This window comes from Coregonus clupeaformis, chromosome 23 (assembly GCF_020615455.1).
Source record: "Coregonus clupeaformis isolate EN_2021a chromosome 23, ASM2061545v1, whole genome shotgun sequence".
Classification (NCBI taxonomy): Eukaryota; Metazoa; Chordata; class Actinopteri; order Salmoniformes; family Salmonidae; genus Coregonus; species Coregonus clupeaformis.
In genome coordinates this window covers 56,870,751-56,892,851 of record NC_059214.1, presented here as the reverse complement: position 1 = coordinate 56,892,851, position 22,101 = coordinate 56,870,751, and the positions used below count along the sequence as shown (strand labels likewise).

At 44.2% G+C, this 22,101-nt stretch overlaps 1 protein-coding gene across 1 annotated transcript in view; it reads right to left on the bottom strand.

The window, feature by feature from the left end:
* The window catches only part of LOC121536441 (integrin alpha-V), a gene marked incomplete at its 3' end in the record, with an annotated part of 72,864 nt that overhangs the window by 6,778 nt on the left and 43,985 nt on the right, over positions 1 to 22,101 (bottom strand). The window contains 9 exon segments of the mRNA XM_041843703.2: positions 2,976 to 3,081; positions 4,026 to 4,106; positions 8,863 to 8,942; positions 9,144 to 9,236; positions 9,526 to 9,673; positions 9,908 to 9,975; positions 12,529 to 12,666; positions 12,958 to 13,112; positions 18,440 to 18,495. Of these exon segments, the coding sequence (XP_041699637.1) occupies positions 2,976 to 3,081; positions 4,026 to 4,106; positions 8,863 to 8,942; positions 9,144 to 9,236; positions 9,526 to 9,673; positions 9,908 to 9,975; positions 12,529 to 12,666; positions 12,958 to 13,112; positions 18,440 to 18,495 (925 nt within the window).

Below are 22,101 nucleotides of genomic sequence, written 5' to 3'. Positions count from 1 at the left end.
GACCAAATGATGTAGGATCTAGTTCTGGCACACTGGACCAAATGATGTAGGATCTAGTTCTGGCGTACTGGACCAAATGATGTAGGATCTAGTTCTGGTACACTGGACCAAATGATGTAGGATCTAGTTCTGGCACACTGGAACAAATGATGTAGGATCTAGTTCTGGCGTACTGGACCAAATGATGTAGGATCTAGTTCTGGTACACTGGACCAAATGATGTAGCATCTAGTTCTGGTACACTGGACCAAATGATGTAGGATCTAGTTCTGGCGTACTGGACCAAATGATGTAGGATCTAGTTCTGGTACACTGGACCAAATGATGTAGGATCTATTTCTGGCGTACTGGACCAAATGATGTAGGATCTAGTTCTGGCACACTGGACCAAATGATGTAGGATCTAGTTCTGGCGCACTGGACCAAATGATGTAGGATCTAGTTCTGGCACACTGGACCAAATGATGTAGGATCTAGTTCTGGCGTACTGGACCAAATGATGTAGGATCTAGTTCTGGTACACTGGACCAAATGATGTAGGATATAGTTCTGGCACACTGGACCAAATGATGTAGGATTTAGTTCTGGCACACTGGACCAAATGATGTAGGATCTAGTTCTGGCACACTGGACCAAATGATGTAGGATCTAGTTCTGGCGTACTGGACCAAATGATGTAGGATCTAGTTCTGGCACACTGGACCAAATGATGTAGGATCTAGTTCTAGCGTACTGGACCAAATGATGTAGGATCTAGTTCTGGTACACTGGACCAAATGATGTAGGATCTAGTTCTGGCACACTGGACCAAATGATGTAGGATCTAGTTCTGGCACACTGGACCAAATGATGTAGGATCTAGTTCTGGCGTACTGGACCAAATGATGTAGGATCTAGTTCTGGCGTACTGGACCAAATGATGTAGGATCTAGTTCTGGTACACTGGACCAAATGATGTAGGATCTAGTTCTGGTACACTGGACCAAATGATGTAGGATCTAGTTCTGGCGTACTGGACCAAATGATGTAGGATCTAGTTCTGGCGTACTGGACCAAATGATGTAGGATCTAGTTCTGGTACACTGGACCAAATGATGTAGGATCTAGTTCTGGCGTACTGGACCAAATGATGTAGGATCTAGTTCTGGCGTACTGGACCAAATGATGTAGGATCTAGTTCTGGCACACTGGACCAAATGATGTAGGATCTAGTTCTAGCACACTGGACCAAATGATGTAGGATCTAGTTCTGGCGTACACTGGACCAAATGATGTAGGATCTAGTTCTGGCGCACTGGACCAAATGATGTAGGATCTAGTTCTGGTACACTGGACCAAATGATGTAGGGATCTAGTTCTGGCGCACTGGACCAAATGATGTAGGATCTAGTTCTGGCGTACTGGACCAAATGATGTAGGATCTAGTTCTGGCGTACTGGACCAAATGATGTAGGATCTAGTTCTGGTACACTGGACCAAATGATGTAGGATCTAGTTCTGGCGTACTGGACCAAATGATGTAGGATCTAGTTCTGGCGTACTGGACCAAATGATGTAGGATCTAGTTCCATGGGCCCGTCTTCACATGACCCTACAGGGCAGAGTGTCTGTAATCAAGATGAACATTCTACCAAGTGCATATTGTAATGTCTCTGCTCCTCCCATTAACTGTTTTAAAGCTCTGGATACAGCATGTCCATAATTGAAAGGGTAAGAAGATAATATAATATGGTACACTACTCTGCAGCGGACCAAACTGTCCCTTCCTAACTTCAAGTCGTACTACCGCTCTTTTCAGCTGAGATCATGGAGAATATGGCTCGACCCAACATCCAAAAGCTGCTTAGAGAGCTATTGATAAACCTGTACGGACACAAGACACTTCTGTTTTCTGGGGTGAAGAAATCACCCCCCTCCTTAGCTAAAAACCCTATTATTATTATTATTAACAAATAAACAATATATATTAAATAACAGCAGACCCCTAGCTGTAACAAACATCTGGGGGAGAGAGAACTAGCTGGCTCTATCCAGCAACTCCGCCGGAAAGGCATCTGGGAGAACGTATTCTCTGCATCAAAACTAGCGGACTAAACTCCACTCCACGGTGAAGGAAGTTTCTGCTGAACGTCACCAACGGAGTGGAGCAGAGACCAGGCTTTGTGGAATCTAGCTCCAACTACATCAATTCGCCTAAGGTCAATACTTCAAAAACATTTAAATGATAAAAAACGCCCACCTTGTACCTACGTTTGACCTCTGTTGCTGCGTGCATTTCTTGGTTTTCTGAAATCCATACTTTTTTCTCTCTCAATAAAATCAAATTCAACCACCGACTGTTTGCTCATTGCTGTTGCCCTAAGATGGCAACTCAGCGCAAATGCGCACGTGCCGATTGAATCTCAACAAGGAAACAGTCGTTGGTGGTATTTGATTAACGCTTATAAAAAAAACGATGGATTTCTTCTATTGGTATGTCTGCCTGCCTGACATCACTGTTTAATTATTATATTATAACAAATTTAAAAAAGAATTGTCATTCCACAATTTAACAATTGGCGAGACATATCACAGATTAAAAACCACTATAGTAAACACAGACAGTCATAAAACAAGTATGTTAGTTTATATAGTAAACAGTCATAAAAATGTTAGTTTTTATGCATCTAAAGATGACAGATTACATAGTGGGTGTGTAAAGTCATAGTGGGTGTGTAAAGTCATAGTGGGTGTGTAAAGTCATAGTGGGTGTGTAAAGGTGTAAAGTCATGACACAGGTTGCCTCTGAAACGACACCCTACACCCTATGAAGTGCACTGCTTTTGACCAGCCTGGTTATAAGTAGTGCACTATATAGGGAGCAGGGTGCTACTTCAGATGCAGCCACAGGGGGGTGCTACTTCAGATGCAGCCACAGGGGGGTGCTACTTCAGATGCAGCCACAGGGTCATATGATCAAGCAGAACAGCACTGACCTCATAGACGTGCAGTATCTGTGGGCCGATGTCATCTCCTACCACAGGGTTTTCTTTAGGCTGCCAGTTAGCGACGGGCAGGAAGATCTGGTCTGGGGCGGACACCCTACAGCAGAGAGGAGAAGACAGGGAGAGAGAGAGAGAAATGGGAAGAGGGAGAGAGAGAGAGAGAAATGGGAAGGGAGAGAGAGAGAGAGAAATGGGAAGAGAGAGAGAGAGAGAGAGAGAAAGGGGGAGAGAGAGAGAGAGAGATAAATGGGAAGAGAGAGAGAGAAGAGAGAGAGAGAGAGAAATGGGAAGAGAGAGAGAGAAATGGGAAGAGAGAGAGAGAGAGAGAGAGAGAGAGAAATGGGAAGAGAGAGAGAGAGATAGAGAGAGAGGGAGAGAAATGGGAAGAGAGAGAGAGAGAGAAATGGGAAGAGAGAGAGAGAGAGAGAGAGAGAGAGAGAGAGAGAGAGAGAGAGAGGAGGGGTTAGAGATCCAACATATTGTTGTGGTGGTTTCTACCATTTTATTTATTGACGTTTTTCACAGTTAACATCCAGTCACATTGTACAATTCAGGATATATAAAAAGACATTCCCAACAGGACTGTCCTAAGAACTGGTAGAGTTACTAAGACATGAGTACTGTCTCTGCAAAGCAGGCATTTATTAAGGATGCACATGTGTCGTGGCTTAATATTTATGCCTCATTCATTCCCCAGTCTGTCTGTTTACAGAAGCAAACCAGGCTAAACTCTCCGGTGCTAAACTCTTCGCTCTGAGGCAAAACAAACAGCTGAACGTCCCTCCTAGGATTTGAGCAGGCAGACATCTAGCCTAATTAACTGCTAAGTACTGCAGTCTGCATTGCTGTTATGTTATGTACACAATCATACTATCATCTGAAGAGATCTTATGGATTAATATCATCAGAATCATTTAAAATGTACTCAGCACTTTATGATATTCAGTAAATAAGGGATTATGGTATTATTAAGGTATTCAAATGAGTAAATAAGGTATTATGGTATTATTAAGGTATTCAAATGAGTGAGAAGACGCATACCCTCTGATATCCACCTTGGCGAGGACAGCCAGCTTTGTGATGCTGGAGACCAGACTGCTGGTGTTGTTGAACTGGTTGGAACTGAAAGACAATATTATATTCTTATTATATTAGAAAAACATGAAGATAAAACGTCAGATGACTACTGCGCACAGTACAGGTTGATGCCATAACGCACATGTCCACAAGGTGGCGCCATTGCATCACATTGTAACTTCATCCAGAATTGTAACTGGTGACAAAGCCTCAAAATCCTCCACACAATTCCACCACAAGACTCATTGGTTTTAGCTAAACTATTCTAAACAATTCAACAATGCCTTTGGTCAGCAGAATGAGTGTGTAAAGAGGGCTCTGTGTGAGCTGGGGGACTGGCAGAGTAAACAGGAGGTTAGGAGACCAATGGATTACCGTCATAACAACAGGATACCTACTCTGTAATTTAAATGCCACTCTGAATCTAAGCAGGGAGAACAGAAATACATGTCTTAGGTTACGTCTCAAATGGTACCAGACCATTTATAGTGCACTACTTTTGAACAGAGTCTCTCTCCCTCCCTAACCTCTCCCTCCCTCCCTCCCTCCCTCCCTATCCCCCTCTCTCCCTCCCTCTCCCCCTCTCTCCCTCCCTCTCCCCTCTCTCCTCCCTCTCCCCCTCTCTCCCATCCCCTCCCTCTCTCTCCCACTCCCTCCCTCCCCCATCCTCTCTCCCTCCCTCCCTCCCTCCCTCCCTCCCTCCCTCCCCCCCTCCCCCATCCCTCTCTCCCTCTCCCATCCCTCTCTCCCCCCTCCCTCCCTCTCCCATCCCCTCCCTCTCTCCCTCTCCCATCCCCTCCCTCCCCCATCCCTCCCTCCCTCCCTCCCTCCCTCCCCCATCCCTCTCTCCCTCTCCCATCCCTCTCTCCCTCTCCCATCCCTCTCCCCCTCCCTCCCTCTCCCATCCCCTCCCTCTCTCCCTCTCCCATCCCCTCCCTCCCTCCCTCCCCCCATCCCTCCCTCCCTCTCTCCCCCTCTCTCTCCCTACCCCATCCCCTCCCTCTCTCTCCCCCATCCCCTCCCTCTCTCTCTCCCTCCCTCCCTCTCTCTCCCTCCATGGGAAATTTGGACACACCTATTCATTCAAGGGTTTTTCTTTATTTGTACTATTTTCTACATTGTAGAATAATAGTGAAGACATCAAAACTATGAAATAACACATATGGAATCATGTAGTAACCAAAGAAAGTGTTAAACAATATCAAAATATATTTCATTTGAGATTCTTCAAAGTAGCCACCCTTTGCCTTGATGACAGCTTTGCACACTCTTGGCATTCTCTCAACCAGCTTCACCTGGAATGCTTTTCCAAAAGTCTTGAAGGTGTTCCCACATATGCTGAGCACTTGTTGGCTGCTTTTCACTCTGCAGTCCAACTCATCCCAAACAATCTCAATTGGGTTGAGGTCGGGTGATTGTGGAGGCCAGGTAATCTGATGCAGCACTCCATCACTCTCCTTCTTGGTCAAATAGCCCTTACACAGCCTGGAGGTGTGTTGGGTCATTGTCCTGTTGAAAAATAAATGGTAGTCCCACTAAGCGCAAACCAGTTGGGATGGCGTATCACTGCAGAATGCTGTGGTAGCCATGCTGGTTAAGTGTGCCTTGAATTCTAAATAAATCACAGACAGTGTCACCAGCAAAGCACCCCCACACCATCACACCTCCTCTTCTATGCTTCACGGTGGGAACCACACATGTGGAGATCATCCGTTCACCTACTCTGCGTCTCACAAAGACACAGCGGTTGGAACCAAAAATCTCAAATTTGGACTCATCAGACCAAAGGACAGATGTCCATTGCTCGTGTTTCTTGGCCCAAGCAAGTCTCTTCTTCTTATTGATTTCTTTGCAGCAATTCGACCATGAAGGCCTGATTCACGCAGTCTCCTCTGAACAGTTGATGTTGAGATGTGTCTGTTACTTGAACTCTGTGAAGCATTTATTTGGGCTGCAATCTGAGATGCAGTTAACTCTAATGAACTTATCCTCTGCAGCAGAGGTAACTCTGGGTCTTCCATTCCTGTGGCGGTCCTCATGAGAGCCAGGTTCATCATAGCGCTTGATGGTTTTTGCGACTGCACTTGAAGAAACTTTGAAAGTTCTTAACATTTTCCGGATTGACTGACCTTCATGTCTTAAAGTAATGATGGACTGTCGTTTCTCTTTCCTTATTTGAGCTGTTCTTGCCATAATATGGACTTGGTCATTTACCAAATAGGGCTATCTTCTGCATATCACCCCTACCTTGTCACAATACAACTGATTGGCTCAAACACATTAAGAAGGAAAGAAATTCCACAAATTAACTTTTAACAAGGCACACCTGTTAATTGGAATGCAATCCAGGTGACTACCTCATGAAGCTGGTTGAGAGAATGCCAAAAGTGTGCAAAGCTGTCATCAAGGGAAAGGGTGGCTACTTTGAAGAATCTCAAATATTAAATATATTGATTTGTTTAACACTTTTTTGGTTACTACATGATTCCATATGTGTTATTTCATAGTTTTGATGTCTTCACTATTATTCTACAATGTAGAAAATAGTAAAAATAAAGCAAAACCCTTGAATGAGTAGGTGTGTCCAAACTTTTGACTGGTACTGTATGTTAACATTACCAAAGCAAGTGAAATAGATAATAAACAAAAGTGAAATAAACAATAAAAATTAACAGTAAACATTACACTCAGAAGTTCCAAAGGAATAAAGACATTTCAAATGTCATATTATGTCTATATACAGTGTTGTAATCATGTGCAAATAGTTAAAGTACAAATAGGAAAATAAATAAACATAAATATGGGTTTTATTTACAATGGTGTTTGTTCTTCACTGGTTGCCCTTTTCATGTGGCATCAGGTCACACATCTTGCTGCTGTGATGGCACACTGTGGTTTTTCACCCAGTAGATAAGGGAGTTTATCAAAATTGGATTTGTTTTCGAATTCTTTGTGGATCTCTGTAATCTGAGGGAAATATGTGTCTCTAATATGGTCATACATTTGGCAGGAGGTTAGGAAGTGCAGCTCAGTTTCCACCTCATTTTGTGGGCAGTGTGCACATAGCCTGTCTTCTCTTGAGAGACAGGTCTGCCTACTGCGGCTTTTCTCAATAGCAAGGCTATGCTCACTGAGTCTGTACATAGTCAAAGATTTCCTTAAGTTTGGGTCAGTCACAGTGGTCAGGTATTCTGCCACTGTGTACTCTCTGTTTAGGGCCAAATAGCATTCTAGTTTGCTCAGTTTTTTTGTTAATTCTTTCCAATGTGTCAAGTAATTCTCTTTTTGTTTTCTCATGATTTGGTTGGGTCTAATTGTGTTGTTGTTGTTGTCCTGGGGCTCTGTGGGGTCTGTTTGTGTTTGTGAACAGAGCCCCAGGACCAGCTTACTTAGGGGACTCTTCTCCAAGTGCATCTCTCTGTAGGTGATGGCTTTGTTATGGAAGGTTTGGGAATAGCTTCCTTTTAGGTGGTTGTAGAATTTAACGGCTCTTTTCTGGATTTTGATAATTAGTGGGTATCGCCCTAATTCTGCTCTGCATGCATTATTTGGTGTTTTATGTTGTACACAGAGGATATTTATATGGTCTCAATATGGTGTTTGTCCCATTTAGTGAATTCTCCCTCTCTAAAAGGGCTTCTCTCTCTCTCTCTCTAAAAGGGCTTCTCTCTCTCTCTAAAATGGCTTCTCGCTCTCTCTAAAAGGGCTTCTCTCTCTCTAAGGGCTTCTCGCTCTCTCTAAAATGGCTTCTCGCTCTCTCTAAAAGGGCTTCTCTCTCTAAGGGCTTCTCCCTCTCTAAAATGGCTTCTCGCTCTCTCTAAAAGGGCTTCTCGCTCTCTCTAAAAGGGCTTCTCTCTCTCTAAGGGCTTCTCTCTCTCTAAGGGCTTCTCTCTCGCTCTCTCTCTAAAAGGAGGCACGTATTACCTACATGATGAGGTTATTATTTACAAAAGAGCAAGATTATTTTGTCAAACAGCAGCCAAGCATCAATTATCATGTCACAAGAATAAGACCCTCGATATTTATTGGAAAGGAGCGTCAAGCTCATCACCTTGCACTTTCAGTTCATCATAACTTATTTAATCTGTAGCCTAATAAACTGCACGCTTTCCCGAGTCGTAGTGGGAGCACCACACACCATATCATCGCATGACTCTACGTTTACTTTGATACGATCTTTATTATATCAATATTTGCGCATAAAAGCGTTTCCACCGACATTAATGGCGTAATTAATTTTACTGACACAAAAATATCCCACCTTGTATAGCGAATTTTGTTTCTCGACATTTTGAAAAGTTTACAGAAAATGTTTGTTTCCATCAGGCCTGTCATTTTTTTATCCGACATGGCATGAAAAGGTAGGATGGAAACCTGGTTAGAGAGTGATGCATAACCAAGAGGAAAACCGCTAATGCATAACCAAGTTTACATTTTACATTTTAGTCATTTAGCAGATGCTCTTATCCAGAGCGACTTACAGTTAGTGAATACATATTTTTTTTATACTGGCCCCACGTGGGAATCGAACCCACAACCCTGGCGTTGCAAACGCCATGCTCTATCAACTGAGCTACATCCCTGCCAGCCATTCCCTCCCCTACCCTGGATGACACTGGGCCAATTGTGCGCCGCCCCATGAGTCTCCCGGTCGCGGCCGGCTGCGACAGAGCAAGTTTACAAATTGCACCTTGTGTATTCTACTATTCTAACTCTCAAACAGTAAGTTGAGACACCGACTGAGTTCCTAAAACATTTTTAAAAAACCGAGTTTCTCATATGTAGCTACGGCCCCGATTACCTCTGTATCTGCAGGTCAAACTTGACAGACGTGTCCTGCTCTGAGAGCTGGTGAACGCTGAAGCGCAGACCGGCCAGCACCTGAAGACGACATCACACCACAACATCAGGATCACTGTGAGTCACTCTGATCAGAGTCACCTTTATTCACCCAAGTACACTCCACCAGGACCTGGTGACGTCTAGGTGTCTCAACACCGTCATGGAAATAAGACTCCCTGGAACAGGCATCTCTATTCAGGTCAACGGGACTGTCACCATCTTCGCTCTCCGTCCACTCACCTTAGTTCCTCCTTTCATGGGGTTCCCCAGATCACACACTACCACCCTGGTCTGGTTCTCGGTCTTATAGGCACAGGACAGTCTAGACAGTGTCTGGAAGGGACAAATACATTTGGGTTTTCTAAAAGGTTGACTGGTGCAATGCATCTGTTCCATCATCATAACATCACCGTTGTGTTGTTTTGGACAAACAAAACATGTCTCATTAGTATTTTCCCCACCAGGATTCCTTCAGAGAACCAATTCTAGTGGATAATGTCTATGTCAATCAAATGAGTAACTTAGGCACCATCCCTGTCCAGCACCCACCGGGGGAATACAGAGGAGGAACACAATGTAGACATGTATCATTACCATTACACTTCATGAGGGGAGTTTATACCTCACTGTTGCGTACGACTCCAGTGAAGTCGGCCTGGGGAGGAAGGAAGACATGTAGCTCTGCCTCGTACGCCCCCTCTCCTCTGTTCTCCGCTGTCACCTCCAGGGTCAAGGGGTTATCATCTCCTATGTAGATCTCCTTCTGGTCACTTGTGGTAGAAAGACAATTAATGGAAAAGATCTAGACTCGGCTAGAACAATGTCACTGATGCCGGATCCACACTTTCAGGCCAACCAGAACCACACTGTTCTGGTTCGGATATGTTCTCTTCTCATTGTACTTTCCAGTTCGGTTCCAACAACTATGGTGGATGTGTAAACGGGCCAGTACAGCTCGGCTAGCTATGTTAGGTTACATGAGATACTGAAGGAGGAGAACTCACCTCACTACAGACAGCTGGAGGTCTGGCTTGCAGATGTTGTCATCTCCACAGTCCAGTAGGATATGGGCCTGAAAAACATTGCCACAAGTAGACAGTTTGTTTACCCAACAAACTTAACCCATCCCTCACCACTCAACCAGTGGAGGCTCCTCAGAGGAGGAAGGGGAGGTCCATCCTACTCAGTGAATTTCATTAAAAATAGTGAAACATTAAAAAAGTTTTCATTTTTAGATAAAACTATACTAAATATATTAACATCACCAAATAACTGATTAAAACACACTGTTTTACAATGAAGGTCTACAGTAGCCTCAACAGCACTCTGTAGGGTAGCACCATGGTGTAGCCGGAGGACAGCTAGCTTCCGTCCTCCTCTTGGTACATTGACTTCAATACAAAACCTAGGAGGCTCATGGTTCTCACCCCATTCCATAGACTTTTATGACAACTTCCGGAGGCCTTCCACTAACCTATCAGAGCTCTAGCAGCATGAACTGACGTTGTCCACCCAATCAAAGGATCAGATAATTAATCTAGTACTGAAAGCATAAGCTACAGCTAGCTAGCACTGCAGTGCATAAAATGTGATGAGTAGTTGACTCAAAGACAGATAAAGACAACAGGTGAACAGTTGAAAAATTAATTTCTACCAAAATTAAGGAGAAGCAGCAGAGCGAGAGAGAGAGCTATATTTCGTTGTATTTTTTTTTCTTCTTAGTTTACCTTTCACTTACTTAGCTAATGCAGCTAATTTAGCTTACTCAACAACCTGACTCAAACAGAGAGGAATGCTATTGATGTTAGCTAGCTGGTTAAGGCTATCCAACACAGGAACTCTTCCAAATTAAGGTAAGCTTTTGGTTTTATTAATTTTTAGCCATGTAACTGCTAAACTGCTTGCTGTACACTGTACTGCGTGATTGTATACATGGATTTGATTGTGGGTTTAGTTCTACTTTGTTGACTATAAAGTTACTATGGTGATAATGATGTAGTGGTTAGCGGTTATGGTATGAAGGTTTGGCTTGGAGAGGTTAGCGGTTATGGTATGAAGGTTTGGCTTGGAGAGGTTAGCGGTTATGGTATGAAGGTTTGGCTTGGAGAGGTTAGTGGTTATGGTATGAAGGTTTGGCTTGGAGAGGTTAGCAGTTATGGTATAAAGGTTTGGCTTGGAGAGGTTAGCAGTTATGGTATGAAGGTTTGGCTTGGAGAGGTTAGCGGTTATGGTATGAAGGTTTGGCTTGGAGAGGTTAGTGGTTATGGTATGAAGGTTTGGCTTAGAGGTGTTTGCGCCTGGTCACATACAGCTGAAGGGAAAAGGTGAGCGGAGGAGACCGTGTAGATGTGACAAGGAATTACACAACGAGGAAAGTGATGACGCTGTTTGTATGTGGCTGCTATGAAAGTCAACTGTGTGTGCGGATGATCAGGGGTGTATTCATTCTGCTGATTCTGTTGCAAAATGTTTCTTAAACGGAAGCAAACGGAACAGAACGGGGAAGGACCTACCTGAATTTGTCCTGTTTGGACTAATGATTACACCCCAGATCAGCTAGATGAAGGCAAGAGTGTGCAAGGCGGTATTGAATGTGTCACTGTCTGTCACCTCTATTACTCCAATTTGTCTCTCGACATGAGCACCTACATTATAAACTTTAATTTGTAGGCTAGGTTGTAGCAACCTCATGATGGGTACAGGGCAAATTTCAGTATCATGTAGTAGCCTAAACCTATCGATGTTACATTGAGCTGGTTGAATGGAATATGAATGACAGTCATCCAATATGCTGTAATAGAAATAAGGCCATACTTATACATATAAAAATAAAAAATATCGTCCTCCCTAATCTTGAATGGCACCAACCGCCACTGAACTCAACATGTTACTTTATACCTGATCACAACAGTCAAGGTGCTTTACCTAAGGCTACGTCCCAAACGTTACCTAAGGCTACGTCCCAAACGTGACCTAAGGCTACGTCCCAAACGTTACCTAAGGCTACGTCCCAAACTTTACCTAAGGCTACGTCCCAAACGTTACCTAAGTCTACGTCCAAAATTGCACCCTATCCCTATTTGGCGCACTACCTTTGACCAGGACCCATAATGATCTGATTAAAAGTAGTGCACTATATAGGACATAAGGTGCCATTTGGGACGTAGCCTTAGGTCACGTTTGGGACGTAGCCTTAGGTAACGTTTGGGACGTAGCCTTAGGTAACGTTTGGGACGTAGCCTTAGGTAAAGTTTGGGACGTAGCCTTAGGTAAAGTTTGGGACGTAGCCTTAGGTCACGTTTGGGACGTAGCCTTAGGTCACGTTTGGGACGTAGCCTTAGGTAACGTTTGGGACGTAGCCTTAGGTAACGTTTGGGACGTAGCCTTAGGTAACGTTTGGGACGTAGCCTTAGGTAACGTTTGGGACGTAGCCTTAGGTAATACGTTTGGGAGCGAGCCTTAGGTAACGTTTGGGACGTAGCCTTAGGTAACGTTTGGGACGTAGCCTTAGGTAACGTTTGGGACGTAGCCTTAGCTAACGTTTGGGACGTAGCCTTAGGTAACGTTTGGGACGTAGCCTTTGGTAAAGCTTGGGACGTAGCCTTAGGTAAAGAGGTTTAGGTACCTGTTTGGAGATGTTGGTGGGGGTAGTCTGGTCCAGGATAGGCAGTAGGCCGGTCTTATCTGCAGCCTGCTGGTAGTCCAGAGTGAACTCCATGAACACAGAGATGGGGGTGATCTTGTCCCGGAACTCAGAGTCATCCTGCAGAGCAGAGAGTTCTGGTTTAGTAACTGGAGTTCGCACCACTTCTACACATAGAACGCTAGAGCAACAACAATCCATGAACACATGCACACTGCATACAGAATCTTGACAATGCCTAAAGTTAGAAGATGAAACTGTCTCCCAATTCCAAACCAATTCCTAGCCCCTACACACTTGTGGAGATCTGAAAACTGATTAGATGGCCATATTGTTTCCACCAGTTCTATACTCTCAGATCGTATGAACTAGGGGTCTGTTTGGGATGGTCTTTTCCTTTGGAGAACTCACTATGAGGAAGGCTTCCTGCTCCTCGCAGGCTGGTCCTCGGCCGTTGCTGACCGTCATGTTCTTGGCGTACCGGGACGTCTTGCTGTGGAGGAACATAACTCTCTTTGTCGCCCCCTTGTGTTTGAGTCTGTCCAACACCAGGTCAACATGGAACTCTGACAAGGACGCAGACAGACTGACAATGAGGCCATGACAAACTAGCTAACAGTCACTGAGAGATAGTTTTACAGTAACGACACCAGTGTGATATGAGCAATGCTTTCAGGGTAAATCATTCATTTCCAAAAGATGCACATCATGTCCAGATAAGATGGACAGATAGCACAAATATAGAGTTTACATCTCCACTGTAGACCAGCTGTAGGCTACTTATCGAAAACTCTCCTTTTTGACCACGAAACACAGCTATTTGTTCCTCTAGTTTCCTGTAACAGTAGCTATTAGAACAGGAAGACGTTTCTAGCTTCCTGTAACAGTAGCTATTAGAACAGGAAGACGTTTCTAGTTTCCTGTAACAGTAGCTATTAGAACAGGAAGATGTTTCTAGCTTCCTGTAACAGTAGCTATTAGAACAGGAAGACGTTTCTAGTTTCCTGTAACAGTAGCTATTAGAACAGGAAGACGTTTCTAGCTTCCTGTAACAGTAGCCATTAGAACAGGAAGACGTTTCTAGTTTCCTGTAACAGTAGCTATTAGAACAGGAAGACGTTTCTAGTTTCCTGTAACAGTAGCCATTAGAACAGGAAGACGTTTCTAGCTTCCTGTAACAGTAGCTATTAGAACAGGAAGACGTTTCTAGTTTCCTGTAACAGTAGCCATTAGAACAGGAAGACGTTTCTAGCTTCCTGTAACAGTAGCTATTAGAACAGGAAGACGTTTCTAGTTTCCTGTAACAGTAGCTATTAGAACAGGAAGATGTTTCTAGCTTCCTGTAACAGTAGCTATTAGAACAGGAAGACGTTTCTAGCTTCCTGTAACAGTAGCTATTAGAACAGGAAGACGTTTCTAGCTTCCTGTAACAGTAGCTATTAGAACAGGAAGACGTTTCTAGTTTCCTGTAACAGTAGCTATTAGAACAGGAAGACGTTTCTAGTTTCCTGTAACAGTAGCCATTAGAACAGGAAGACGTTTCTAGTTTCCTGTAACAGTAGCTATTAGAACAGGAAGACGTTTCTAGTTTCCTGTAACAGTAGCTATTAGAACAGGAAGATGTTTCTAGTTTCCTGTAACAGTAGCTATTAGAACAGATAGATGTTTCTAGCTTCCTGTAACAGTAGCTATTAGAACAGGAAGATGTTTCTAGCTTCCTGTAACAGTAGCTATTAGAACAGGAAGATGTTTCTAGTTTCCTGTAACAGTAGCTATTAGAACAGGAAGACGTTTCTAGTTTCCTGTAACAGTAGCCATTAGAACAGGAAGATGTTTCTAGCTTCCTGTAACAGTAGCCATTAGAACAGGAAGATGTTTCTAGCTTCCTGTAACAGTAGCTATTAGAACAGGAAGACGTTTCTAGTTTCCTGTAACAGTAGCTATTAGAACAGGAAGATGTTTCTAGCTTCCTGTAACAGTAGCTATTAGAACAGGAAGACGTTTCTAGCTTCCTGTAACAGTAGCCATTAGAACAGGAAGATGTTTCTAGCTTCCTGTAACAGTAGCTATTAGAACAGGAAGACGTTTCTAGCTTCCTGTAACAGTAGCTATTAGAACAGGAAGACGTTTCTAGTTTCCTGTAACAGTAGCTATTAGAACAGGAAGACGTTTCTAGCTTCCTGTAACAGTAGCTATTAGAACAGGAAGACGTTTCTAGCTTCCTGTAACAGTAGCTATTAGAACAGGAAGACGTTTCTAGCTTCCTGTAACAGTAGCTATTAGAACAGGAAGACGTTTCTAGTTTCCTGTAACAGTAGCTATTAGAACAGGAAGACGTTTCCAGCTTCCTGTAACAGTAGCTATTAGAACAGGAAGACGTTTCTAGCTTCCTGTAACAGTAGCTATTAGAACAGGAAGACGTTTCTAGTTTCCTGTAACAGTAGCTATTAGAACAGGAAGAGCGTTTCTAGCTTCCTGTAACAGTAGCTATTAGAACAGGGAAGACGTTTCTAGTTTCCTGTAACAGTAGCTATTAGAACAGGAAGACGTTTCTAGTTTCCTGTAACAGTAGCTATTAGAACAGGAAGACGTTTCTAGCTTCCTGTAACAGTAGCTATTAGAACAGGAAGACGTTTCTAGCTTCCTGTAACAGTAGCCATTAGAACAGGAAGACGTTTCTAGTTTCCTGTAACAGTAGCCATTAGAACAGGAAGACGTTTCTAGCTTCCTGTAACAGTAGCTATTAGAACAGGAAGACGTTTCTAGCTTCCTGTAACAGTAGCTATTAGAACAGGAAGACGTTTCTAGCTTCCTGTAACAGTAGCCATTAGAACAGGAAGACGTTTCTAGCTTCCTGTAACAGTAGCTATTAGAACAGGAAGACGTTTCTAGCTTCCTGTAACAGTAGCTATTAGAACAGGAAGACGTTTCTAGTTTCCTGTAACAGTAGCCATTAGAACAGGAAGATGTTTCTAGCTTCCTGTAACAGTAGCCATTAGAACAGGAAGACGTTTCTAGTTTCCTGTAACAGTAGCTATTAGAACAGGAAGACGTTTCTAGTTTCCTGTAACAGTAGCTATTAGAACAGGAAGACGTTTCTAGTTTCCTGTAACAGTAGCTATTAGAACAGGAAGACGTTTCTAGCTTCCTGTAACAGTAGCTATTAGAACAGGAAGACGTTTCTAGTTTCCTGTAACAGTAGCTATTAGAACAGGAAGACGTTTCTAGTTTCCTGTAACAGTAGCCATTAGAACAGGAAGATGTTTCTAGCTTCCTGTAACAGTAGCTATTAGAACAGGAAGACGTTTCTAGTTTCCTGTAACAGTAGCTATTAGAACAGGAAGACGTTTCTAGTTTCCTGTAACAGTAGCCATTAGAACAGGAAGACGTTTCTAGTTTCCTGTAACAGTAGCCATTAGAACAGGAAGACGTTTCTAGTTTCCTGTAACAGTAGCTATTAGAACAGGAAGACGTTTCTAGTTTCCTGTAACAGTAGCCATTAGAACAGGAAGATGTTTCTAGCTTCCTGTAACAGTAGCTATTAGAACAGGAAGACGTTTCTAGTTTCCTGTAACAGTAGCCATTAGAACAGGAAGACGTTTCTAGCTTCCTGTAACAGTAGCCATTAGAACAGGAAGACGTTTCTAGTTTCCTGTAACAGTAGCTATTAGAACAGGAAGACGTTTCTAGTTTCCTGTAACAGTAGCCATTAGAACAGGAAGACGTTTCTAGTTTCCTGTAACAGTAGCCATTAGAACAGGAAGACGTTTCTAGCTTCCTGTAACAGTAGCTATTAGAACAGGAAGACGTTTCTAGCTTCCTGTAACAGTAGCTATTAGAACAGGAAGACGTTTCTAGCTTCCTGTAACAGTAGCTATTAGAACAGGAAGATGTTTCTAGCTTCCTGTAACAGTAGCTATTAGAACAGGAAGACGTTTCTAGTTTCCTGCAACAGTAGCTATTAGAACAGGAAGACGTTTCTAGTTTCCTGTAACAGTAGCTATTAGAACAGGAAGACGTTTCTAGTTTCCTGTAACAGTAGCTATTAGAACAGGAAGATGTTTCTAGCTTCCTGTAACAGTAGCTATTAGAACAGGAAGACGTTTCTAGTTTCCTGTAACAGTAGCCATTAGAACAGGAAGACGTTTCTAGTTTCCTGTAACAGTAGCCATTAGAACAGGAAGACGTTTCTAGTTTCCTGTAACAGTAGCTATTAGAACAGGAAGACGTTTCTAGTTTCCTGTAACAGTAGCTATTAGAACAGGAAGACGTTTCTAGTTTCCTGTAACAGTAGCTATTAGAACAGGAAGACGTTTCTAGTTTCCTGTAACAGTAGCCATTAGAACAGGAAGACGTTTCTAGTTTCCTGTAACAGTAGCCATTAGAACAGGAAGACGTTTCTAGCTTCCTGTAACAGTAGCCATTAGAACAGGAAGACGTTTCTAGCTTCCTGTAACAGTAGCCATTAGAACAGGAAGACGTTTCTAGCTTCCTGTAACAGTAGCCATTAGAACAGGAAGACGTTTCTAGTTTCCTGTAACAGTAGCTATTAGAACAGGAAGACGTTTCTAGCTTCCTGTAACAGTAGCTATTAGAACAGGAAGACGTTTCTAGTTTCCTGTAACAGTAGCCATTAGAACAGGAAGATGTTTCTAGCTTCCTGTAACAGTAGCCATTAGAACAGGAAGACGTTTCTAGTTTCCTGTAACAGTAGCCATTAGAACAGGAAGATGTTTCTAGCTTCCTGTAACAGTAGCCATTAGAACAGGAAGACGTTTCTAGTTTCCTGTAACAGTAGCTATTAGAACAGGAAGACGTTTCTAGTTTCCTGTAACAGTAGCTATTAGAACAGGAAGATGTTTCTAGCTTCCTGTAACAGTAGCCATTAGAACAGGAAGACGTTTCTAGTTTCCTGTAACAGTAGCTATTAGAACAGGAAGACGTTTCTAGCTTCCTGTAACAGTAGCTATTAGAACAGGAAGATGTTTCTAGCTTCCTGTAACAGTAGCCATTAGAACAGGAAGACGTTTCTAGCTTCCTGTAACAGTAGCCATTAGAACAGGAAGACGTTTCTAGCTTCCTGCAACACTACCCATCAGATGGGAGTCAGCGGACATGAGCAGTAAAGTTCAAAAAGGCCCTGAGAGAAATAATTAATTGGGAGCGTCGTCTGTGGTCTCCCATGCAGCACTGGGTCCTATTCATTAGGAGAAAAAATAAAAACAGCGGGCGGGCGGGCGGGCGGGCGGGCGGGCAGGCAGGCGGGCAGGCAGGCAGGCAGACAGAGAGAGAGAGAGAGACAGGCAGACAGGCAGATAGACAGGCAGACAGGCAGACAGACAGGCAGACAGGCAGACAGACAGGCAGACAGGCAGAGCATGTTGCCATGTAGCGGATGCAACACCAGATGGAGGCCTTTAAAAACCTTACACCACACAGCAGGCCTGTCCTACTGGGAACTGAGCTGAGCTCAGACTGCTAGCCTGAAGCTATACTCTAACAGGCTGGGTAACAGGCTTAGTACAGCCAGACAGGATGTCTCTATACAGAGATAGAGGTGAGCTGTGGTTCTGTTGCCACTGTGTGTGTCCCCCCAAATGGCACCCTATTCCCTTTATAGTGCACTACTTTTAACCTGGGTCCATATGGCTTCGGTCAAAAGTAGTGCACTATGTAGGGAATAGGGTGCCATTTGGGACACTATTTTAGAGAAATAGAGGGAAAGACAGGTAGCAGTGTTTTGTGACCGTAAAGGAGAGTTCTCTGTAAGCACAGCTTGTGGACAGGGAAACGCTGTCAGGTAACACTTTGTCTAGAGTAGCGTTTGTTGCATTGCAGAGCCCCGTAGGGATCCAATGTAGTGTAAAGAAGTAGATATCTTTCAGATACTTACTCAGTGAGGCTGGGGCGCCTCTCCCACTCGCCTTAACACAGTACTTCACTTTGAAACTGAGGGGAGACACAATAAATATGGTCATATACTTGCATCTCAAAGGACGCAACTGAAAACAAATCAGATCCAACTCTAAAGCACTATAGCGTTCAATACGGGCTATAGTGTTCACTACGGGCTATAGCGTTCACTACGGGCTATAGTGTTCTCTACGGGCTATAGTGTTCACTACGGGCTATAGTGTTCTCTACGGGCTATAGTGTTCTCTACGGGCTATAGTGTTCTCTACGGGCTATAGTGTTCTCTACGGGCTATAGTGTTCACTACGGGCTATAGTGTTCACTACCGGCTATAGTGTTCACTACGGGCTATAGCGTTCACTACGGGCTATAGCGTTCTCTACGGGCTATAGTGTTCTCTACGGGCTATAGTGTTCACTACGGGCTATAGCGTTCACTACGGGCTATAGTGTTCACTACGGGCTATAGTGTTCACTACGGGCTATAGTGTTCACCTTGGGCTATAGTGTTCACTACGGGCTATAGTGTTCACTACGGGCTATAGCGTTCACTACGGGCTCGGGCTATAGTGTTCACTACCGGCTATAGTGTTCACTACGGGCTATAGTGTTCACTACGGGCTATAGTGTTCACTACGGGCTATAGTGTTCACTACGGGCTATAGTGTTCACTACCGGCTATAGTGTTCTCTACGGGCTATAGTGTTCACTACCGGCTATAGTGTTCACTACCGGCTATAGTGTTCACTACGGGCTATAGTGTTCACTACCGGCTATAGTGTTCACTACGGGCTATAGTGTTCACTACCGGTATAGTGTTCACTACCGGCTATAGTGTTCACTACGGGCTATAGTGTTCTCTACGGGCTATAGCGTTCACTACGGGCTATAGCGTTCACTACGGGCTATAGTGTTCACTACGGGCTATAGTGTTCACTACCGGCTATAGTGTTCACTACGGGCTATAGCGTTCACTACGGGCTATAGTGTTCACTACGGGCTATAGTGTTCACTACGGGCTATAGTGATCACTACGGGCTATAGTGTTCACTACGGGCTATAGTGTTCACTACGGGCTATAGCGTTCACTACGGGCTCGGGCTATAGTGTTCACTACGGGCTATAGTGTTCACTACGGGCTATAGTGTTCACTACGGGCTATAGTGTTCACTACGGGCTATAGCGTTCACTACGGGCTATAGTGTTCACTACGGGCTATAGTGTTCACTACGAGCTATAGCGTTCACTACGGGCTCGGGCTATAGCGTTCACTACGGGCTATAGCGTTCACTACGGGCTATAGCGTTCACTACGGGCTATAGTGTTCACTACGGGCTATAGTGTTCACTACGGGCTATAGTGTTCACTACGGGCTATAGTGTTCACTACGGGCTATAGTGTTCACTACGGGCTATAGTGTTCACTACGGGCTATAGTGTTCACTACGGGCTATAGTGTTCTCTACGGGCTATAGTGTTCACTACGGGCTATAGTGTTCACTACGGGCTATAGTGTTCACTACGGGCTATAGTGTTCTCTACGGGCTATAGTGTTCACTACCGGCTATAGTGTTCACTACGGGCTATAGTGTTCACTACGGGCTATAGTGTTCACTACGGACTATAGTGTTCACTACCGGCTATAGTGTTCACTACGGGCTATAGTGTTCACTACCGGCTATAGTGTTCACCTTGGGCTATAGTGTTCACTACGGGCTATAGTGTTCACTACGGGCTATAGTGTTCTCTACGGGCTATAGTGTTCACTACGGGCTATAGTGTTCACCTTGGGCTATAGTGTTCACTACGGGCTATAGTGTTCACTACGGGCTCGGGCTATAGTGTTCACTACGGGCTATAGTGTTCACTACGGGCTATAGTGTTCTCTACGGGCTATAGTGTTCACTACCGGCTATAGTGTTCACTACGGGCTATAGTGTTCACTACGGGCTATAGTGTTCACTACGGGCTATAGTGTTCACTACGGGCTATAGTGTTCACTATGGGCTATAGTGTTCACTACGGGCTATAGTGTTCACTACGGGCTATAGTGTTCACTACGGGCTATAGTGTTCACTACGGGCTATAGTGTTCACTACCGGCTATAGTGTTCACCTTGGGCTATAGTGTTCACTACGGGCTATAGTGTTCACTACGGGCTATAGTGTTCACTACGGGCTATAGTGTTCACTACGGGCTATAGTGTTCACTACGGGCTATAGTGTTCACTACGGGCTATAGTGTTCACTACGGGCTATAGTGTTCACCTTGGGCTATAGTGTTCACTACGGGCTATAGTGTTCACTACGGGCTATAGTGTTCACTACGGGCTATAGTGTTCACTACGGGCTATAGTGTTCTCTACGGGCTATAGTGTTCACTACGGGCTATAGTGTTCACTACGGGCTATAGTGTTCTCTACGGGCTATAGTGTTCACTACCGGCTATAGTGTTCACTACGGGCTATAGTGTTCACTACGGGCTATAGTGTTCACTACGGGCTATAGTGTTCACTACCGGCTATAGTGTTCACTACGGGCTATAGTGTTCACTACCGGCTATAGTGTTCACCTTGGGCTATAGTGTTCACTACGGGCTATAGTGTTCACTACGGGCTATAACGTTCACTACGGGCTATAGTGTTCACTACGGGCTCGGGCTATAGTGTTCACTACGGGCTATAGTGTTCACTACGGGCTATAGTGTTCTCTACGGGCTATAGCGTTCACTACGGGCTATAGCGTTCACTACGGGCTCGGGCTATAGTGTTCACTACGGGCTATAGTGTTCACTACGGGCTATAGTGTTCACTACGGGCTATAGTGTTCACTACGGGCTATAGCGTTCACTACGGGCTATAGTGTTCACTACGGGCTATAGTGTTCACTACGAGCTATAGCGTTCACTACGGGCTCGGGCTATAGCGTTCACTACGGGCTATAGCGTTCACTACGGGCTATAGCGTTCACTACGGGCTATAGTGTTCACTACGGGCTATAGTGTTCACTACCGGCTATAGTGTTCACTACCGGCTATAGTGTTCACTACGGGCTATAGTGTTCACTACGGGCTATAGTGTTCACTACGGGCTATAGTGTTCACTACGGGCTATAGTGTTCACTACCGGCTATAGTGTTCACTACGGGCTATAGTGTTCACTACGGGCTATAGTGTTCACTACGGGCTATAGTGTTCTCTACGGGCTATAGTGTTCTCTACGGGCTAGTGTTCACTACGGGCTATAGTGTTCTCTACGGGCTATAGTGTTCACTACGGGCTATAGTGTTCACTACGGGCTATAGTGTTCACTACGGGCTATAGTGTTCACTACGGGCTATAGTGTTCACTACGGGCTATAGTGTTCTCTACGGGCTATAGCGTTCACTACGGGCTATAGTGTTCTCTACGGGCTATAGTGTTCACTACGGGCTATAGTGTTCTCTACGGGCTATAGTGTTCTCTACGGGCTATAGTGTTCTCTACGGGCTATAGTGTTCTCTACGGGCTATAGTGTTCACTACGGGCTATAGTGTTCACTACCGGCTATAGTGTTCACTACGGGCTATAGCGTTCACTACGGGCTATAGCGTTCTCTACGGGCTATAGTGTTCTCTACGGGCTATAGTGTTCACTACGGGCTATAG